The sequence below is a fragment of the Epinephelus fuscoguttatus genome, linkage group LG17 (genome assembly GCF_011397635.1).
Source record: "Epinephelus fuscoguttatus linkage group LG17, E.fuscoguttatus.final_Chr_v1".
NCBI lineage: Eukaryota > Metazoa > Chordata > Actinopteri > Perciformes > Serranidae > Epinephelus > Epinephelus fuscoguttatus.
In genome coordinates this window covers 36,403,510-36,424,028 of record NC_064768.1, presented here as the reverse complement: position 1 = coordinate 36,424,028, position 20,519 = coordinate 36,403,510, and the positions used below count along the sequence as shown (strand labels likewise).

General features: G+C 41.7%; 1 protein-coding gene across 2 annotated transcripts in view; it reads right to left on the bottom strand.

Moving 5' to 3' along the window:
* The window catches only part of trappc9 (trafficking protein particle complex subunit 9), a 315,126-nt gene that overhangs the window by 272,868 nt on the left and 21,739 nt on the right, over positions 1 to 20,519 (bottom strand). For both annotated transcript variants that reach the window (XM_049602007.1, XM_049602008.1), the window contains one exon: positions 13,224 to 13,367. In XM_049602007.1, coding sequence (XP_049457964.1) covers positions 13,224 to 13,367 — 144 coding nt within the window. The remainder of the gene's footprint in view (positions 1 to 13,223; positions 13,368 to 20,519) is intronic.

Here is a 20,519-nt window from a genome sequence, read left to right as displayed (position 1 = left end):
GGATAGACTGAAGGAAGGAAGGAATCAGAGGAAGAAGCGTAGAGAGAGTAAAATGGCAAGAAATGGATGGGTGATAGCCGAGTTGTCCTCCTGGCTCAAAGCTTTTGTGATTGATGACATATTTGTCCATTTTTCCCTTGTTTGCCATGTCTGAGTGTTTGCAGCAGCCACTACTGAGAACAGTAGCTGTTTCTGTTCAGTGTTGATTCTGGGGCTTGATTTTCAGGGTGCCAACAGAGACAGAGTACCACTGGAATAGATTCACAGGGTGGTTTGTTATTGTTTGTCTTTTGACTTTCAGGATTACAAATTGTTACTTCTGACCTATTATTTCCCCTTCGGCAACAAAGTCCCAACCCATGATGGCGGGACAGAGTTAGTGCAGAAACATGATGGCCACCCTCCAGTCTCCACCCAGTCGCACTGATAAATAAGTGGCTTGGTTTTAAGCTGCAAAACCACTTATGTTAGCATTGCACTTGTGTTTTTCCTTTCCTCCTGCACAGGTGTGCAATGCTGACTGTGTGTTGTTCACCTCCAAGATCGTCTGAGACCAGCCACCCGGACAGCTGCTGCAACAATCGGTTTGCATAACCAAAGAATTTCTGCACAAACTGCCAGTTGCACTGCCACAGCATGCCAGTTGCACACTCCCTCAAAACTTACGACATCTGTGGCATTGTGCTGTGTGATAAAACTGCACATTTCAGAGTGGCCTTTTATTGTGGCCAGCCTAAGGCACACCTGTGCAATAATCATACTGTCTAATCAGCATCTTGATATGCCACACCTGTGAGGTGGGATGGATTATCTCGGCAAAGGAGAAGTGCTCACTAACACAGATTTAGACATATTTGTGAACAATATTTGTGAGAAATGGTCTTTTGTGTGTATAGAAAATGTTTTAGATCTTTGAATTCAGCTCATGAAAAATGGGAGCAAAAACAAAAGTGTTGCGTTTATATTTTTTTTTCAGTGTATATTAGCACCACTAACTGTTCTGATACTGCTAATGGTGCTAACTGAGCTAACAGTGATGACATAGTTAACAAAGCTAAAGGGCTTTTGCAGCTCAAAGTTAAGACGTTTACTCACCAGGGGGACCTGGGAGGAGACTGGAGGGTAGGTAAAATGTTTCCGTGGCAATGGCACCATGGGTCAGAAATAGCGTTACCGTCATTAATTGCCAAATGTGCCAATGTTAGCTAGCTCCTCCCAAGCTAAGGAGTGTAGTATGAGTATATTAAAGCTTTGTTATGGTAAAGCATAGTGCCAGTGCTACTACTAAAGGCAAGAGTAGCAGAATTAACTTATAGACGACATGTGTAACTGGTCAAAAACAGTCCTGGCAGTTAATCCATTAATGGATAGCTGTTGACATCCCTATTTGTGGTGTGTTCAGTTGCAATTTTTACCATAAGGAACATGTTTGCCAAATTGTCCTTGTCAGTAGTAGTTTTAGAGGTCAGTTGTATGTGTCAGGGCCCTTAGACAGTCAAACCCACGGGGTTAAACAAGAAGAAAACATATTTTTGACTTGTTTCAAACCCACTTTGCACCGAGCTTCCTGCCCAGACTAACACAACAAAGCACATCATTAGCCTGACAGCTGGAACACACTGTCCAGATAAGGGTTTTTTTCTTCTTCTTACACTTAATAAAAAGAGGGGAGAAAAAGGTGCAGCTTTTAACACTTCACATGGCTCCCCAAATGAAAGGATCTCATCTCCGAGTGTCAACCGTCAAGACGAAGAACAGCAGTTGAAGGCGGGATGAATAGCAGTATGGGTAAAAGTTTGTTGCAAATTCTGTTCTAATAAATCTGAGCTTACATCACCTTGTCGAATGACAGAAGGGTAGGAGTGAGAAACTTTTGAATTTTGCACCTGTAGAATCCGCCTCCATCTAACAAGCTTGTTTGCAGTTCTTCTTTCCCGACCGCACTTTATTAAAGCTGCACTTTCAACAGCTTGACGTGACCAAACAGTTCATTCTGAATAAACAGTGAAATCATGCTTGTGCCATACAAGTTGGTGTGACAGTAATGAGAAGGCTCAGGTGTCCTGACAGCATCTTTTGTGCTTAGCCATAGTAACGCCTCCCAATTTGTCAGGATACATCTAACATAATTTGTAAGGCAGCAGGTGTCAATTGAGTTCGTTTGGAAACTGTTTTGAAAGAGCAAGTTTCATGAAAAGTAATATAAAATGAGGTGGGTTGGTGTGAGTGACAATCTGTGAAGAGCAAACAATGTATTGATTCATTTTAGATGATGCACACTAACCACAGTCTTCAGGTATGCTGTGATGCACAAAATGTTCTGTCCCCCAACCCTCCTCCTTACTTCTTCGTTGATGTGTCTGCTCTCTGCTGTTTCCCCAAAATGAGTCATTATAGCTCCAGTTTTACTGTTCTAGATAACAATTCCCACTCTAGTTTTCAGCTGGGTTCACAGTTTTACAGCTCTCTCTGTGTGTGAGTGCCACTTACTCTTTCAATTTGGTAAATGGCTTATTTCCATGTGTTCACGTTGCAGCCAACTTTATCTGTTGGGTCTGGGTGTGTTTTCACTCAGTAAGGCACACGACTGGGAGCTGCTAAGGCTGAATAAAGGACCTAAAAGCTGCTTTTTGACGGGCACAGGAATCACACCACTCCAAAGTCACTTCCCTGTAGTGCTATTTACCATACTAGATTGTTTTGGTGTGAGTTAATGAGCGTTAGAGACATGGACTTTAGAGCTGACTGCGTCTCTCGAATATAATGAAACTAGATGACACTCAGCTTGTGGTACCTAAAAAATACATTTGAAAAACCCAACAGCAATGTCTCTTTCCAGAAATCATGACGCGGTTACTCAAGATAATCCACAGAGCTTGTAGTGAGCAGGTTCATGTAGGAACTATCTTCTTTCTACCAAACTACACCCACAAACCGTATCACCACGCAGAAAGAAGTGTGCATCTACCTCCAGGGCACCTAGCACCACTGAGCTAGCTAACATTACAGCTCAAAGGGGAGGACACTATTAATGTTGTCACATCTTGCACTGTCACAAGCATGAGTTTCTCTTCCATGAGTAGATGCACACTTTCTTCTGTGTGGTGATATGGTTGGCAGATGTAGTTGGGTAGCAAGAAAATAGTTCCCACATGAAACTGTTCACAACAAGGTATGTGGATTATCTTGAGTAACCAGGTCATGATTTCAGGAAACAGACATTGCTGTTGAGTTTATCAAATATATATATTTTTGGTGCTTTAAGAACCCTAAGCCGAGTGCCATCTGAAACAATATAGTCTATGGTTATGTGTAAAAAATATGCAGCAAGATGACTAGATTAAACTACAGGATACAGACTTTGGAATATCCAATCAGGGCCTTTGCATAAGGGACTGAAGTTGGGAAATGTATAGGTCTACCCCCTATTAGTCAACCAAACATTAGTCGACCAGAAAGGTCATTAGTTGACAAGAATTCATTGGTTGCTCAGTCGCAGAAGAAGAAAAACTAATGTGAAACTCTATTCTGAGCTGCGCCTTGTCAAAATAAATCCAAACCTATATGACTGGACTATGTGGGAATTTAAATTGGTACCTGCGGTTATTCCACAGGCTAGTTAATAACATGTCGGGCAGGAAATCCAAAGTGTGGGATCATTTTGAGAAGGTGAAGGACGAACCCAAGGTGATATGTAAACTCATCTTCATTAGTCGACTACAAACATGACGTATCATCTGAAACATGGAAGTAGCTACATGCCCATTAGCCCACAGCGTCATTTACAGGCGGCTCGCTCAGTGTGTGACGTGCACTTGGAGATAAAATATAGGCCTATATTAATGAAGGTTCATTAGTACGGTTTGTATTTCTCTGTAATGTAGCACAGTGTTAACAATGTTACTGATACTATTCTTTCAAAATATATCATTTAATAATTACATTCATATCAGAAACATGCAGGAGACTAGTCGACTAATGGCCCTAAATGACGACTATCGGTCGACTAGGAAAATTGAACGTCAGGGGCAGCCCTATAAATGTTATCCAACTCTGCCAGAACCAAAATCCCTACAAATATGGTGAGAAGCATGGATGAAACTGATGCAGGTATTGGGGCAGTTATAAATCACGTGACTGATATACCTGCTTAAATCAGACCAATATGTGATCAAAGACAATTCTATTCATAAATCTTTATGCAATGTGTCTCAGTGTGAATGGACCCAAACAGAAACTGAGGGACTTGGAATGACTGCTGCATGATGACTGATGTATATGTAATTGTAACTGTAATTATATGTGGTTAACAGGCAACAAACTGGCATGATAAACAGGAAGCCACGTATAAGCAGACAGGTAAATCACACATAATAACAGGCCATTTAAGTCTGGGGAAAAACAGCAAACAAGAAGCCGAAGTCAGACTGAATAATGGAGTGATAACCGAATGGCAAATCAGGCGATAATAACTGAAATTTTATGGCCTTCAGCTTTGAGCAGGTCCTTAAGTGGCACTGCCATTATTCTCCTGAATCTTTTAAAGATTTTCACAGTTTGACAAAACCAAAAAAAAAAAGAAAAACCTCAGCAGTAGAGCGAAGGCCCCCCTGAGATTCCTATATTTGCTGTGCTTTGAGACTCATCATTCATAGACACTGTTTTATAGATACTTCTGGGAAGAGGTGAGCTTCAAATACCTTTAATGACAGCGCAGACAATGGGAACATTTTCAAAGGGAGATTTATCAAATTATATTGTGAAATGAAAACTACTGACAGATCACAAACAGACATGTCAACAGTTTTATGAATAATTTAGATTTTTCTGGTAATTCAAGAAAAGGCCAACAAAAAACACTGGAAGTGAAACATAAATCACCAAAACAATGAAAACCTCAGTTAAAAGAAGTAATCATAGTAGACTGGAAGCTGAGCAACTGAAAGGTGACATTAATCTTTCTGGTATGAAATTCACTATTTATAGGTAAGCAATATCAAACTTGTTGACATGTTGACTTTTTCCTGACACAGGAACGCTCCTTCTCGCTTAATTTGGCATCGACAGTGTTTTGATGCATTGGATGTGCTGAATGTGCATATTAAGGCAGTACAGGAGGAGGTGCACATTAATAATCCTCCAGGACTGTAACATGCTCATGTTTAACCCAAACAATGTGTCATGTGACTGCAGTTGGTTCACATCCAGGTCGGAACACGTTCTCACCACAAACGAACCACACCAGAGTTCGTTTGTAACCGGACTGAGACCACCTCTTCAAGAAGGTCTCGGTCTGGTTGTTTTGGTGCGCACCTGAGTGTGACTGCTGTGTTCACACCTGCCCAAACGAACCGCACTTCAGCCTAGTTCACGTTACACGATTTTCACCACAATTTTGACGTCGCAGAGGATCTTGAGAGCCACCTTGGGTCGGAGGTGAGTCGTCAGATAGTCTGCCACGACAAGTCCTCATGTGTGAACAAGCCTACGAGCAAGTCGCCCCCTCGTCGTGACTGGGACTGGATATCTGGCATGCTAGAAAACTGGAGAAGTGTGACACAACTGACAAAGAGCATCAGCCAATGGGAGGTGGGATATGTCCCACGTCAGCACACAGGAGGACGGAAGAAATGTGAGGATGTGTCCGCTTATCAGCAGTGGGGTTTGGGGGGGTTTGGGATTTTTTTTTTTTTGTAATGTCGCTTACAAATATTGGTTGTCGCGGGTTGCGGTTTTTTGGGCTTGTTTCTTAAGTGGAGTTGCTTATTTGGGCTTGCTCTCTAAATGTTGCCTTTCTCTATATATATCCGTTGCTTCTTTTGGGCTTGTTTCCATAGCCCTGGTTGCTTGTTTCTCTCCCAAGATCTGGCAACACTGACAAGCTGGCAAGCAACAACTAGACTCACAAGTCATTCTTTAGACGCTTTGCTTAACTAAAGACTGATGACTTTCTCCCTGATTTTGTGTTTAGATGGGCGGATACAATTTCAGAGTTTAAAAAAACTCCCTACGTTGCAGAACCAATAGTAAATCTGCAGGGTGGTCCTTCGGTGCCTCGCTGAACTCTTGTGCTCGTAAACATAGTCCGACTGCGTTAAAAGTTTTAAACAAAGTTGCTGTAAGTCCTTCATTTCCACAATCTTGTGGACTGAGCACACGTTTGATAAAACAGAGTTAAATTTCTCGGCATCCATTTTCAAGCTCTCTGTGTGTTTGTTTCCTTGCAGACGAGAAAAGGGGGAGCGCACATTTCCGGGAGGGCATGTCCTTTTCAAAAATGCAAGAGGTGTTGCTTTGTTGCCGGCCGTTTTCTCCGGTGTGTTAAACACACTTTAGAAAGGAGTGTCCCCAGACTATCAGAAGGCGGAGATCTCTGATTGTCTGGTGGCGAGACTAAGCAACAACAACAATGGCGGCGTCCACAGGATCACAGGGAGCGTGTTGTGTTTGGACCCAGTCCCTGGAAGCAGATCTGATTCAACACTGTGAAGAATATCCATGCCTTTACGATGTGTCGTCTTTAAGTTAAAATCCGTAGTTTGGTGACATCACCACATTATCTGGGGCTCTGTCGGCGAGGGCTCGGTGGAGAAATCTTGTGGTGTGCTCACACAGGTCGTAACGCAGTCGGCGAGACTCCCAGTGACAGAAACACATGTCGCCAGGTATGAACACTCAAAAGATAACGATAGTCTCTGTGACACAAAATCAGAGTGAAAATCGTGTAATGTGAACTAGGCTTTAGGGGGCAAACAAAGTTGAGTTCCATTAAATTGAACCAAACAGGGCAGGTGTGAAAGCACCCTCAGACAAGACAAAGCTCCCCCAGAGCCACAGAACACATTACACAACTGTTTTCACAGGCTAAGTGGTTGTGAAAACTCTTACTGACTTGTAATCTTTATGGATAGGACCAGTGTAGTGCCACTTGAACCTTACCTGTCATCCACAGCTGCTTTCAGGCTGTATGAGGCCGCTCCCTTTCAGTTAAAGAAACTCCCACGGCCATATCAAAGCTGCAGGAGAGACGATGAGTTCTAACTGCTGCCTCAGCTCATACATCTACATCAAGCTGTTTGCTGAAGCTTAGTATTCTACACATTCCTACGGCAAATCAAAACAGCATTTTAAATGTATTTTAAATTGCAACAGAGATACATCCCTGGCTGCAATGAGCAACAGCAGAATTATAATGCTAGTTGTTTTGGTTGCTCACAGCGGTGAGTCAAAAAATGAGTAATTTGTTGTTGGAGGAAATATTTTCAGAAATCTCTACAGATAGATGTGCAAACAGAATTGTTATGTGAAAGTTTATGCAACCAAGCAAACAACCTCTACTCACAGCTTCAGCAAGATGGGGATTAATTAAGTATGTGAACAACTCTAATTAAATGCAAGTACTCACAACAAACTTCGGACAAATGGCAAAATGTATTTCTTTCTTGCTTAATTTACCAACACTGCTAAACTGATGTGGTGCCTGTGACTGCAGGAGGTATACCTGTGCCTGTAAAATAAAATGTATAACAATGTCCATCATTACGAAGGTAGAGTGTGGACACAGAGAACGAACATTCATATCTCATGAAATGTGAGTTCAGGACTTCATCTGCACTTGGTAACAAGTCTGCAACCCCTTAACAACTATATCTTTTTAATACTTGGAGAAGTGAAGTGAGTCATTTCCCCAAAATGATGCAACAATTTCACTGGTCATTGCAACTGCAATGTAAACATCACTTTTCCTAAAAATATAGTGATGTTTGGTTTCAGTTGGTCTCCAGCTCGAGGATCACTAATTGGTGGTTAGGGACAGTTTCCCGAACATCTAATCAAGAACAGGATACACAGACACATTTCCTGTGTTCCTGTGTTGGGTCAATAACACCTGCTGTCACGTCTCCCTGTGTACCTTACTGTATCAGCCACATCACATTTTCCCAAAAGCTGGGTGCTACAGAGTTGAGGAACACTACGAACAGCAGCAGCACCAATCACCTGAAACACAAAGCGGTCACGATGTGATTATCACGCTGCTATTAATCTGGCAGCCAGCGGGGTAAAAGGTAATACAGGTCAAACACAGCACATCAAGACAAGCACATGTCCAAATTTAAACTTGTGATCAAAACTGTGATGATGACAAAGGGATGGTATGCATGCTCTGTAAGCGTGTCAGTGATCTTAGAGAGAATCTTGTGGGCTTAAATGCAACATTTGGATTAACATTATGGAAGAATGACAGCCATGACAGTTGGCCTAAACTGCAATAAGGCTGCAAATCAGTGAGGAAGTAAGAGACACATAATTTCTGCTGATACATCCTTGGCATCATTAACCCCAGTGGATCTCCACTCTGATTGGCTATCCTCGTGCTACTCGGTCGCTGAAGTTCAGATTTTTCAACTTTTGCAAATAAATAATAATAATGCAAAATCGCACTACTACCTTAATTTCTCATACCGTCTAAAAAAACAAAAGCAGTGTATAGCTACCTTACAATATTTATGAAAGTCTGATGGGTTCAATTTTTTTCTCTGAGTGAAAACTATCATCTTAGAAAAAAGTTTAAATGTATAAAGATTGGTCACCATTGCGGCCAGGCTAAAATGTGTATTTATGGCTTAAAACAGTGGTTGCAAACCGGTCCAGCTAAAGGGTCCAGATTTCTCCTTAGACATTAATTCAAGGTCCACATAGTTTAATACATTTGGCGTCATACTTCTGTTTGGCCATGTCATCAAGCTAGCTAACTGTCTCTTGTGAAAAAGCTGTCTATTGATCACAAATTCCACAGCAGAAAAACGGCACTTCAAAATATAAGCTCAACACCGGAAAGTCACTATACTTAAAAAATAAAGTGTGTTTTTTACAAACTTGACACGTTTGCGAGTCACTTGCAGTCCATTCAGAATGGATCATCTTAACTAACATCAGGTTAGGAAGATGTAATCAATACATAACTGAGACCTCCACTAGCCATACTGCTCTATTCAAGTTGCACATTCATAAGATTTTAGCTTTGTCCGCAACAAAACCCACAGAACAGAAGTGAAGGTGGAAGGTGGACTATTGCACGCAATGTTTCTGTAAGTTATTAGCCTAATAACTAACTCAGAATGCTGCTTTGCCGCTTTTTGACTTGGATATATTCTAGTAGGCACCCCTGTCCTCGGTGTTGTGGTTCACACATGTCACAAGACATACAGATTGGGGATTTCTCAGAAAGATCGGAAAGGTCTTGTAGTGCGTGACCCCCTGTAGCCGGTCAGACATGTAGTAAATCCAGAACCAAACCAAGACTCCTTATAAACAGGCAGGAAGTTGTGTGAATATTATAGCCGTCAGTGAGAACTTAACTTTCCTGAACCAGAAGTCTTAATGGCTTCACTCACACATTCTACAGCCCTGTTTAAAATTTCAGCAGTTCTGTTTCAAGGGTTTGTCATGTCTAGTGGAAACAAGAGATTTCTCATAACTTCTCCTCATTTGCTTTAACCTCATTCTGTCTCCCTGACTGATTTCACTCTCTCAGGCAATCCTGAATATCAGCTGTGACTAACCCTACGTGATCCTGGTCACCTTGCCGTGACCCAGAGGAAGAGACGTTCAGCATCTCTTTCAATTCAAGTTCTGCTAAAAACAAAATGAGCTATGTTTCTAATGATGCCAGCCAAGATCTGAAAAGATACAACCAGCCACAGAGAGGCCTTGGAAGAAAATAAAACAATTCACAGATGTGCCCTGTGGGTGACATTAAAACAGTAAAGAGTGGCATCCAGCCTAAAAAGAAAATGTATCCTCTCTCTACAATCAAGGCAATGTAATCAAGATTTTCAAAAATGAAAAAGACTTAAGCAACCAAAACTAATATGTGATGTTAATCAGAGAGACAAGATCTTCTAATCATCTCTTTCTATTTTTAGTTCCCTTTCGATTAAACCCTTTTTTATAGTAGCTCAAACAAATTAAAAAACTCCCGCACACAATTACATGCCCATGTTTTTCATAGCACCTTTGATATTACCAGCATCACGACAAATATTCATTATCAGTGAAAATGTAACTTGCTCCATGAAGTATCATTTGATGACAACGGTCACTGCTGTTTAAAAATTCAACATCATCTTCTACACAAGATATTAATTTGCAAAGCTTTGAAATCCAATCTGTATTCACTGTTACAGATCGTCTTCACGAGCCGTGTTACTGCTTTATCATCTCTTCTTATCCTTACATAATAAGCGATGAGTTACATGATTGTTGTGTTATACAGGTCAAAGGATGGAGACCTCTTAAGTTCCACATAGGGTACTTTTCCATAGATGCACTTGTTCCGTGTATTGACCAAATATTGTGTCACCCATTTCTATCTCCCCACCAGTTCAGTAATATGTTGGCCTGAAACCACATGACCATACACCACAATCATCCATATGAGAATGCTGCGTTAGCTTGTATGTATTATATATTATAATCATTTTATTTTATATTGTAACTTTTATTTTTTAACCTCTTCTTCTCCCCCTCCCTACCATAGACCCATTTTGTCTTTTTTAGGGGGCACAAGGGATCTTAACACTTCATTTCCACTTGTATGTGTACGGAGACGAGTCAACTGGAAGACTATTAATTCCAATGGGAACCTCTGTGATATCCAATGTGCCTGCAAAACCCCTAGCCTCTGTAATATTTCGGTCTAGAATTTGCCGCGACTACATTAAAAAAATTGAACTTTTGCGGTGGATTTCGGAGAGACCGTATGACAGAGTGCTAGCTGAGCAATGTTATTCTGCAAAAATATCATTATACATTATATACAGTCAGATTATCATTATGACTCCTTCAGCTGTTGATATGTCTTTTTAATTATTCATTTCAGTTATTATTATAGACCAACATATTCATTTATTTGTTTCCATGCAATATTGGTCCTGTTTTTGTCCCGGTAATGTTCCAAGTGCATATTCCAAACTACTGGATAGTGTAAAACGGACAAAAGTAGCTTCTCTTCCAGGGCTTCAGGTAGTTTCTATCAGATTTCTTTGCATCTGTAAAGAAATGCACTTCCTTGCGTTGGACACTAGAGGCATCATCCATATATTTACGAATATACGAACACCAGTGACTTCCGTAAGTGGAAATGAGGCCTTAGGGGGAGATAGTAGGTCAACAGTACACAGAGAGGGAAGCTGGGAACCTGAGGATTAATTTGAGATGCAGCTTAGCACTGTATCAAATTTTTTGAGTAAACACTGTGTTTTAGTTTGGCGCCTATTAAAACTTTGAAAGCTTAGAGAGTAAAGGGGTCAGAAGATTAGGATAGAAATATATGTTGGTCATTCCCATGCTCAATTATGTGTCTTAAGATGTTGCAGCAATTTTTGGGTTGATACTATTTGCTTTGTCGAGCTAAATGTAAACATTTTGGGGGGAAAATTGGTCAATGGTCCCTCCAAAATACCACATTAAAACACCAAAATCTTAAAGAACACCCAAGAAAAAAGTTCTGTAAGAATGGCATTTTTTGGCGATTGGATGGCGAGCACCTCTGTCTTGGAAACTGCTGAAAAAAAAAATCTTATTGTCAATATACCTATTACAGCCATCAATCTTCTGATTTCCTGAGGTCTCCACTTCGTTGCCATACAGTTTCATGAGGCTCTGATTATCCTTGAGGTCACAATAGGCCATTTTATACAGGAATGTGCTTTCAGAAAATGGCCTGACTGCAATGAAATGGCTTCTTTGAAGGCTACTGTCATCACACGTCAATAAAATCAGGGTAACTGAATCCTTAGCTTTCCAGTCACACCCAGTTTATGCAATTCCAAGCCTTTAAGGGATCACAGTATGCAGGAATATTCAAATACAGAAAGCAAATATAACACATTTGTACTACATGAGAAAAACAGCATGGTTTTATCACAAGGGACCCTGTGAAAATTGCCATGGCAGTTTTTCTCTCGCCAAAATTCAGCCTAACTTTGAAGCGTTATCAAACCCGCTCTGACAAGCTCACATAAAATGGTTGGTACCAATGGATTTCTTACGTCTTCTACTTTCATAATACCAGTATCTTCATTCCAGTCCACTACAGCCTCTGAAAGACTGTCATATCGGCCGAGGACAGCAGCATCCTCTGAAAGACCTGAAGCTCATCCTATTTAAATGATCTTTGTCATGTGTTGTATGTGTTGTATGGTGACCCTGATGAAGTCGTGCACTAGAAGTGATGGTCACGTTTTGACTCATAAAGATTTGCGAATGTGTGAGAGTTTGATTTTAACATTCACTTTCTTGGCTACAATGTCTGTTGGACGTTCACAACAGAGCCGTAAAAGTCCTTTCCTGCCCAACTCTATTCTGTGCTCGACATATACACACATAAACCCCAAGACACATCAAAAGAGAATTATTCCACTAGAGCGAGCTACAATAACCTTTCTGACATTTGTAATATCACACTGCAGACGCGAGTAGAGGCAATCAAAGGAGGGCACCCAAACTGCAGCAGACAGAGCTCTGAGCCCCAAAAGTTACACTGAGCAAATATGAAATGGTTTTTCATCGCAGCAAAAAACACTCCACAAGAAGTCGGCTTACAGGGTCAGCGTTTACAGTGAGAAAACACTCAGCTGTAGCACTAGTAATTACATCATTTGGTAGCTTTTTTTCCTAGCTCTTGATCTACATAAGGCCGGAGCCAGTATTATCATTTCAGCAGGGTTAGGGTTAGGGTTAGGTAAGAACGCTCATATAAGCAGTACCCTGAACACAGCTGCACAAGTCCCTTTGCTGATGTTTAATATTTAATACTCTAAGGTTGCTTCATCTTATTCATACCTCGTCTCCCTCTTCTTCCTCCCTCCCTCCATTCTCATGCTCCGTAGCCAACCAAGGATTACGCTGGCCTCTATTGTGTGGCCAGTGGACCGTCTGGCTCACACTGCTTCAGTAAAAACCCTATCTCCTGGCTGCACAGGATTTCTGGTCAGAGCACAATGTTGCACTCCCGCCAAGAAAAAGCTGGCTTCGTTGTGCATCGCATACTATTAAGCACAAGGTATAATGCCACAATCGTCAAAGGACAGGGTGGCTGTTTCTAGATTTTTTTTTTTTATTTTTTTTTTGAAGGCTGGAAGCACCTCACAGGGTTTAAATTCCACAATGAAAAAAGAAAGTGTAACATTGCAGCTTTGCAAGCTTCATGGTGAGCTGACCTTGATCAGACAGGAAGTCCAGCATGGTCTGCAGCAGGAAGGACAGGTGGCGAACAGACAGGCCGGGGTTGCCCATTCGACGGGAGGCGTACACCAGCTCATGTAGGAGGCGCATCTGAACAGCAGCCCAGCCTCGGTGGGTACCTGAGAGAGGAACGGTGGGAGAAAGTCAAATTCAGGAAGCTGACAAAGCTCATTGCTGACATCTAATGTTGCACAGCTGTCCTATCAGACCAGTTTAGATATACCAAGACAATCTGTAGGATAATATTCTACACTAGTGATGAAAAAAACTAATTCTGGTATTTGAGTTGACAGGTGATCTTGCAGGGTCACTATCTGCAAGACCACAACTAGATTTCTTTTGAGATTATTTCCCATCCTCCTCCTGGCGGGAAATATTACTTAAAACTCCCTTTAAGAATTAAGACATATTAACAATTCCTTATGTGTCTGCACAAAACACATCCCTAGAAACACGAGATAAAAGGCATCTTGTGTCGACGGTATTCTTGTCAGTTCAGCATCAATATGATCCATTAAGATAAGTTGCATCTGTGGACAAACTTTCCACTTTAGGTTTGTTGCCTCAACTTGCTGCCAGTCTGTCTGTTTCCTGTGCTATTTCAGTGGGAGGAGACTGTGGGAATGAGAGTTGAACTGTTTCAAAAATTAAGATCTCTCACTAAATAAAGTGCTGGTTGGTGGATGAGATACACAGCAAATTACAGGTAAAAGTAGCACGCACATCCCAAAAAACTTATTGCTGGGTGCTGGACCAAAAGGTAAGTATGGAATAAAAGATAAAGTCCGCACACTAGAAGCTGCTCCTTGAACAATTTATTCATGTGTTACGTTTCGGGCCCCTGCCCTTCATCAGACACTGTAGTGATCCAAGTGTCCTGAAGCCCCTACATAAAAAGTTGTTTGGAAAAATGTCATCTGAATTCTGTTTTTAGCCTCATTGTAGCCTGTAGCTCTGACTGCCTCTCTCTACACTGCGCTCACGTGTGTGCGCTTGCGCACAAGACCAGCGAAAGTGCGTGATCACACGGACCAGCAGTATGGAGATATTTTGTGGTTTCAATTATGTGTTTTTAGACGTTTGAATCTGGGGCACTGTCAGCCTCCATTAGGTGGAGTTGTGTTGCTACCTCCTCTCCCCTTGGATCTCCACAAGGGATGTGAGGACTCTAAAACTTCACCTGAGCCTCCCTCGGCATATGGGTGAGTAGATAATGGCTGAATTTTCATTTTTGGGTGCACTATCCCTTTAAATTATTGTTTTACACGAGAGAAATCTTGTCTGGTGATAGCAGAACACAAAGTCAGTTCTCTCAACATCAACTGGACCAAATTTGCACACTGTAATATATACTGATAAGTAATTTAGTGATAATAATTTTAGCAACATGTCCCTGCTTTAATTTCATCACACCTTTACAATGATGATTTATAATTGTTCTTGAATGTATTCAGTGAGAAGGTGCAACAAGTGAACAAGTGTGAAACTTCTCCACAGCACTTTGTCATACAGTCGTTTGAGGCTTTCAACACATGTGTTTTTTATTTGGTTGTGTGGTTTTTGCTCTCTACTGTAGAGCTGAATACTGAATAATCGTTTTCAACTATTAAATTAATCGACAACCGATTTGATTCTCAATTAACTGGATTCAGTCTTTTTTTTTTTAGGGGCAAAAAGTCAAATGTTTCTGATTCCAGCTTATTAGATGTGATTTTTTTCTGGTTTCTTTGCTCCTCTATGGCAGTAAAAAGTCAAAAGTTTGTATCTGACATGCTTCACACACAAAAGACCACACGTAATTAGATCAACCCTGAGTCTCCTCATTGGAGCCATCTCTTAAAACTGAAGTGCTCCCTTTGCCTGTCACATGTGTTCCAGCGTGGTGCTAACTTAGCCAGCGTTGTTTGCTCTGCAGAGCACCACAAGACATCTTAATAGCATTCTAGCCTGACACCAACTGTTACATAAGACCCTCAGCCCCCCTACGAGATCCCCTGCTCCACTCCCAGCTGTCGACTGTTGACTCACTAAGTGGGAAAGAAAACTAGAGGAAAGATGTGCTGAGGAGGCCGCGAGGGCCAGAGGGAGGATATTTGGTAAACACTTGGATGTTTCCTCAGCTTAAATACCACTTCCAATAACGTCAAAATCATGCCTGTGATGCTTTTCACTTATCAGCATTTTTCCACTGTGGTCATTATTCATCCTGACGTCTCCTGCCATTTGAACAAACTGTAAATGCAATTCCTTCATAAGCTATTTTTTTATGTCGTGAAACTGCACCCACTAAGCAGTCTAAAAATAGCTGACTTCCACCTGTCTGCCAGAACCAGCACTTATCTGGAGAACAGTAATCCAAAGGACACTCTGGATTTTCTGAGGATGTCTCTCTCACTCCAACACGAAAAATGACTTCATTTGTGGTATTTTCAGACCCGAACTGGAGGTGTCTGGCAATCCATTTAACGCACCGCCAAGATAATGAGCGTGGTGCCACGGCCAAGCAGTCGCACTGTCATGCAAAACCCGACTTAAAAGGAGCCGTGCCTCTGGGCCGCCTCTGATGGAACTAGGGAAGGTTTCCACTGTGCAGGGTGATGAGATGCCACATACCACCATTATTCTCCTCAATAATAAACATGTAAATTATTAAGCAATGACATTCCTAAAGTGTCTGACAACAGTGGAGTTGTGTAAAAGGAAGAAACTGAGTTCCCATTTCTGCTAACAGAGGGGAGTAGTGGAAAAAAAGGGCCCGCGTGCCACTTAAAAAGCCATTTGTTCCACGGTATCCGAGGGAACAGCAGCCTTATTTGAATGCACCATTGATGTCCATTTCCTTCTTTCTCACTTGAACTTGCCTCTCCAGCTTATTCCTTGATAAACTCCCACCTGATCCCATCTGCCAAAAGACTAACAACTGTCAATCTCTGCTTTCCCATCAGTGCTGTGGGGACTCAGAGTAGATACCCCGGCCTCAGTTGGGATTTGGATGTTACAGCTGATAAATCAGTATGGAGTATGTTACAGTGATTTAAGTTCTACAGAGTAATGCACTCCCTGTTCATCCACTTGTAGGTCCAACTGAATAAGATTATTTTACTGTACAAGAAATTACAAGTAAAGTTTCCAAGGTCTGGATAACAGACTTAAAGTGGAGCTCCTGTATTTTTCACCCTGGACCCTATTTACTAATTTTTTTGTGTCTAAATAAAGAAAAATATTTGAAAGTGGTCCAGTATTGAGACAGACGAAACAGACCACTTGGGGCAGGTGCACCCCTTAAATTTAACGGCAACCTCCCGGGCTGAAAAATGAAACCAACACACAAGTGCCAAAAAGTTCATCGAATGGCTACTTGAGACTGCCTGTGGAAGCAAGTCGGTCCCCATAGACCTCCATGTTAAAACACCGAACTTTACAGCAGAAATAAACATGTTTACAGCCTGGTGCAAAGATGGTTTTGGTCTCTATAGTTAATTTCCCCTTCACTCAACAGTACAGGGGCTGAATTTTTATATAACTCACCCATTTACATTTTATTAAGGCTTAAAGTTACACATAATTAAGGGTGGGCTGCTGTGAGTGACAGTCTGTCTGCTGATAGTGCCTCTGTGGTTTTTCCAGTCTGTTTTGTGTCCAAGTCTTGCTGAAGGAGAAGTTGATATTTCATGAGATGTGACTCAAGAAAAAGGTGGAAACAGGAGTGAGAGTTGGAGAGAGGAGTGCCGGTAATAGTTTGTTGTGTTGGAGTACTGAAAGCATATCTTACTCTCATCTAAAAGATTTTCAGTGTCATGGTTGAAGCTGATTCCGACTATGTGAAACAGTCTGTGTGATTTCAAGAATTCCCTTTTGTTGAGACTTGGACACAAAACAGAACGGAATAACTGAAAGGTATAGAAATGTTTAATTTCTCTGCAGGGTCCTTTCTGTAATGTTGTGAGACACTCAAAATAACAATCTGAGTCTGTCAGTGGCAAAAAGGGACTTGTCATGGACACAAATTGACAGGGGGCACATACCCTGAGTGGTTACCTGTAAGTCTGTTTTGCCGCTGCTGGCCACAGCGCTTTCTCTTAATACTGGACCAGTTTCAAAAATTGTCGTTCCCATTAATCACTTAGACACACAAAAATGGGAAATAGGGTCCAAGGTTAAAAATACCACAGTTCCCATTTAAAGACCTGGCAAAAATCCATTAATCTGGAAAAGAGTGTAGGGGAAAATATCGCTGGCTCATCTAAAATTTTAATCTTCAAATTGTCACAATGAATTGATTAACAGGAAACGTTTGCAGTAGAGATGCCAATGTAACGGTTAACCACTGAGAATGTTTTTGACTGGTTACGCATGTCCGTACGTGGGTTAATTTTGTTACCCTTCAGTTTAGTAGCAATGCTAGCACTATGCTGTACCACAACAAGACTGTAAGGTATTCATGATATACTAGGTAGCTAGCTAGTGAGCGTTGGTGCTCATTTAGCGACTACCACTGGTGACGCTGTCCTGACGCGTGGTAGCGTGCTGTGGAAACATTGTGCCCACCCTTCGGTCTCCCCTCAAGTCTTCCCAGTAAGTAAACAGCTTAATTTTGAGATGCAAAACCCATTTAGCATTGTAAACTATGTTATCCCTGTTAGCACTTTTAGCGTTAGCATGGCTGGTGGTGCTCAGACAGTTAACAATGCTTATGGGGTTTGGAGACTGGAGATTGGTCAGTTGGCGCTATGTTTCCTCATGTAAACGCAGCTTGCCGACTGTCTGTCAGTAGAGCTTAGATTCTCTGCCCGAGCCCGAACCTGACCTGACCCGTGGGCCGGGCCACTGGCTACGAACATATGAGTTGTCGACGGTGACAACGTGTGTGTCGGCTTCGTCGAGTGTACCAAGTGCAGCACGATGCTGGTATATGAAATCAAAAAGACGGGGACCTCGACACTTAAGAGGCACATGACAAAGGCTTGCCATGGAAAGAAAGACGAGAGTCAACCTTCAATGTCCACGCTTGCATCCTTAAAAAAAAATGTGGGGTTTAAACCGGGCTCGGGCTCGTAATTACATTTAAAGGGACGGGCCAGGTCCTTTTGTGTTTTTATCTTAAAAATTAACAAAGTGTAAGTTACACTACACCTGGAATGTAGGATTGCCAAGATGTGAAGCTTTTCTAGTCACGTGTTCTCCACTATAACTGGAACCCTTACTCTTTTTTCCCTTATGTTTTACTTTATCCCCTCCTTAATCTAAGGACTGGAGGAGCAAGGAGTGTTCTTCTAATATTCTGTGATACATCTCTGTCTTAGATTACATGTACTGATGACTGATGTAATAAGAATCCCAGGGTACTTCTGTTTCGTCTTCTGGTAATGAGACAAGAAAAATTGGATCAGAAAAAGAGAACACTGTTCTTTTATGTTTTCCCTTTTTTCTTTTCTTTTTTTTTTTCCAAATAAAGGCTCCACTTTGTTCAGTTTAGATCCTAAGAGATCATTTTAATGCAGTAAGATAACTAGATTTTCATGTCAGTACGCAGAGAGGGATTTTGTTCACAAGTGCGGTTGAGAAATTTCTACTGAAAGATGACACTCACACTTCAGTCTGCTGAAGAAATACGTTTCAAAATGTCTTGAAAATGTCTCTAGAATGAACAAATGCAGAGGAATCGATCAAACCTTCAAGTCTGCCATAATTCACCACAAGATTTGTCGGTTTCACTTTTACAACTGACATAAAACTTCATGTGCAAAGTGATTCAAGACTAGAGGCAATCTATTGATTGTAGAAGATGATATATAAATGTGGAGAGACGACAGCTGACCTGTGGAAAAACATCAGCTATGTTTGAGAAGAAGCTCTATGTACACCAATCAGCCAGAACATTAAAGCCACTGACAGGTGAAGTGAATTACAGTGATCGTTTCATTACAATGCATTGTTCTGCTGGGATACCGTTGGTCCTGGCATTAATGTGGATGCCCCTTTACACACTCCACCCACCCAAACATTGTTATAGACCAAGTACCCATGCTCATTGCAACTGTACTCCCCCGATGACAGGAGCCTCCCAGCAAGGCAGTGCACTATGCCCAACTGCAGAAACTGCTCAGGAATGGTCCAAGGAACATGACAAAGAGCTCAAGGCATCGACCTAGCTTTCAAATTCCCCAGATCCCAATCTGATTGAGCATCTGTGGAACAAACCAGTACCCCAGAGGTCCTTTGTCCAGGCCTCGATAGGTCAGAGTCCGATCTACAGTGGGGCCTCTAACCTGTTGAGGCATGGAGACAGGACCTCTGGGGGTATCCTGTGTCGTCTGGCACCAAGGCGTTGCTGACGGATCCTTCGAGTCCTGTGGGTTGTAAGACAAGGTACCCGCATGCCCAACTGATGTTTCGATCGGATTGGAATCTGGGGAATTTGGAGGCCAGGTCGACACCTTGAGCTCTTTGTCAACGTCCACCAAGCCACTCCTGAGCAGTTTTTGTGGTGTGACATGGTGCATTGTCCTGCCTGAGGGGCCACACTGCCATCAGGGAGTGCTGTCGCCATGAGGAGGTACATTGGTCTGTAATGGTGTTTGGGTGGGTGTAGCGTGTCAAGTGGTACAGACATGAATGCCAGGATGCAAGGTTTTCCCGAAGAGCATTGCACTGTGACAAAATGATCAATGTTATTCACTTCACCAGCGAGTGGTTTTCACATTTTGGCCTCAGATCTGTGTTCAGAGTGCACAGAAACTACCAAACATAAGAGATGAACAGAAAAAATGTTGGTGAATTTTGAGGTTTAGATTTTGAAAGTGGGAAAAAAATCTTATACGATAGATTGAAAGATACCAAATAAAAACAAAGAATATGGTTTGGGTATTAAACACTGGTTTATCTTTTCTTTATAAAGAAGGAATAAATCCTGATTGACCATACCTACCCATGTGATATCAAGGCCCAGGGCATCAACAGTTATTTGCTATTGGTGTAAAGAATCCTAAATACCATCCAAAACAACCATTCAAAGCAGAAGTGCAAACATTTGACTTCAACCAATCTGCTGTGTGTTTCTATTCAGTTTCAAAAGGAAGAGATGCCAGACATTAACAGCTTATCTAAGATAAAATCCTGTAACAGCATCCCTTGAAAAGCCATCATAAGAAAAAATATGGATGTCCCTGAGCTTTTCTCTTCCCCGAGCGCTGCCTTTTGTGTCACCAACGCGTTGCCATTGACAAGGGTCAATAGTCTGTAGAACCGAGAGGCTTATCATGAGGACCTTA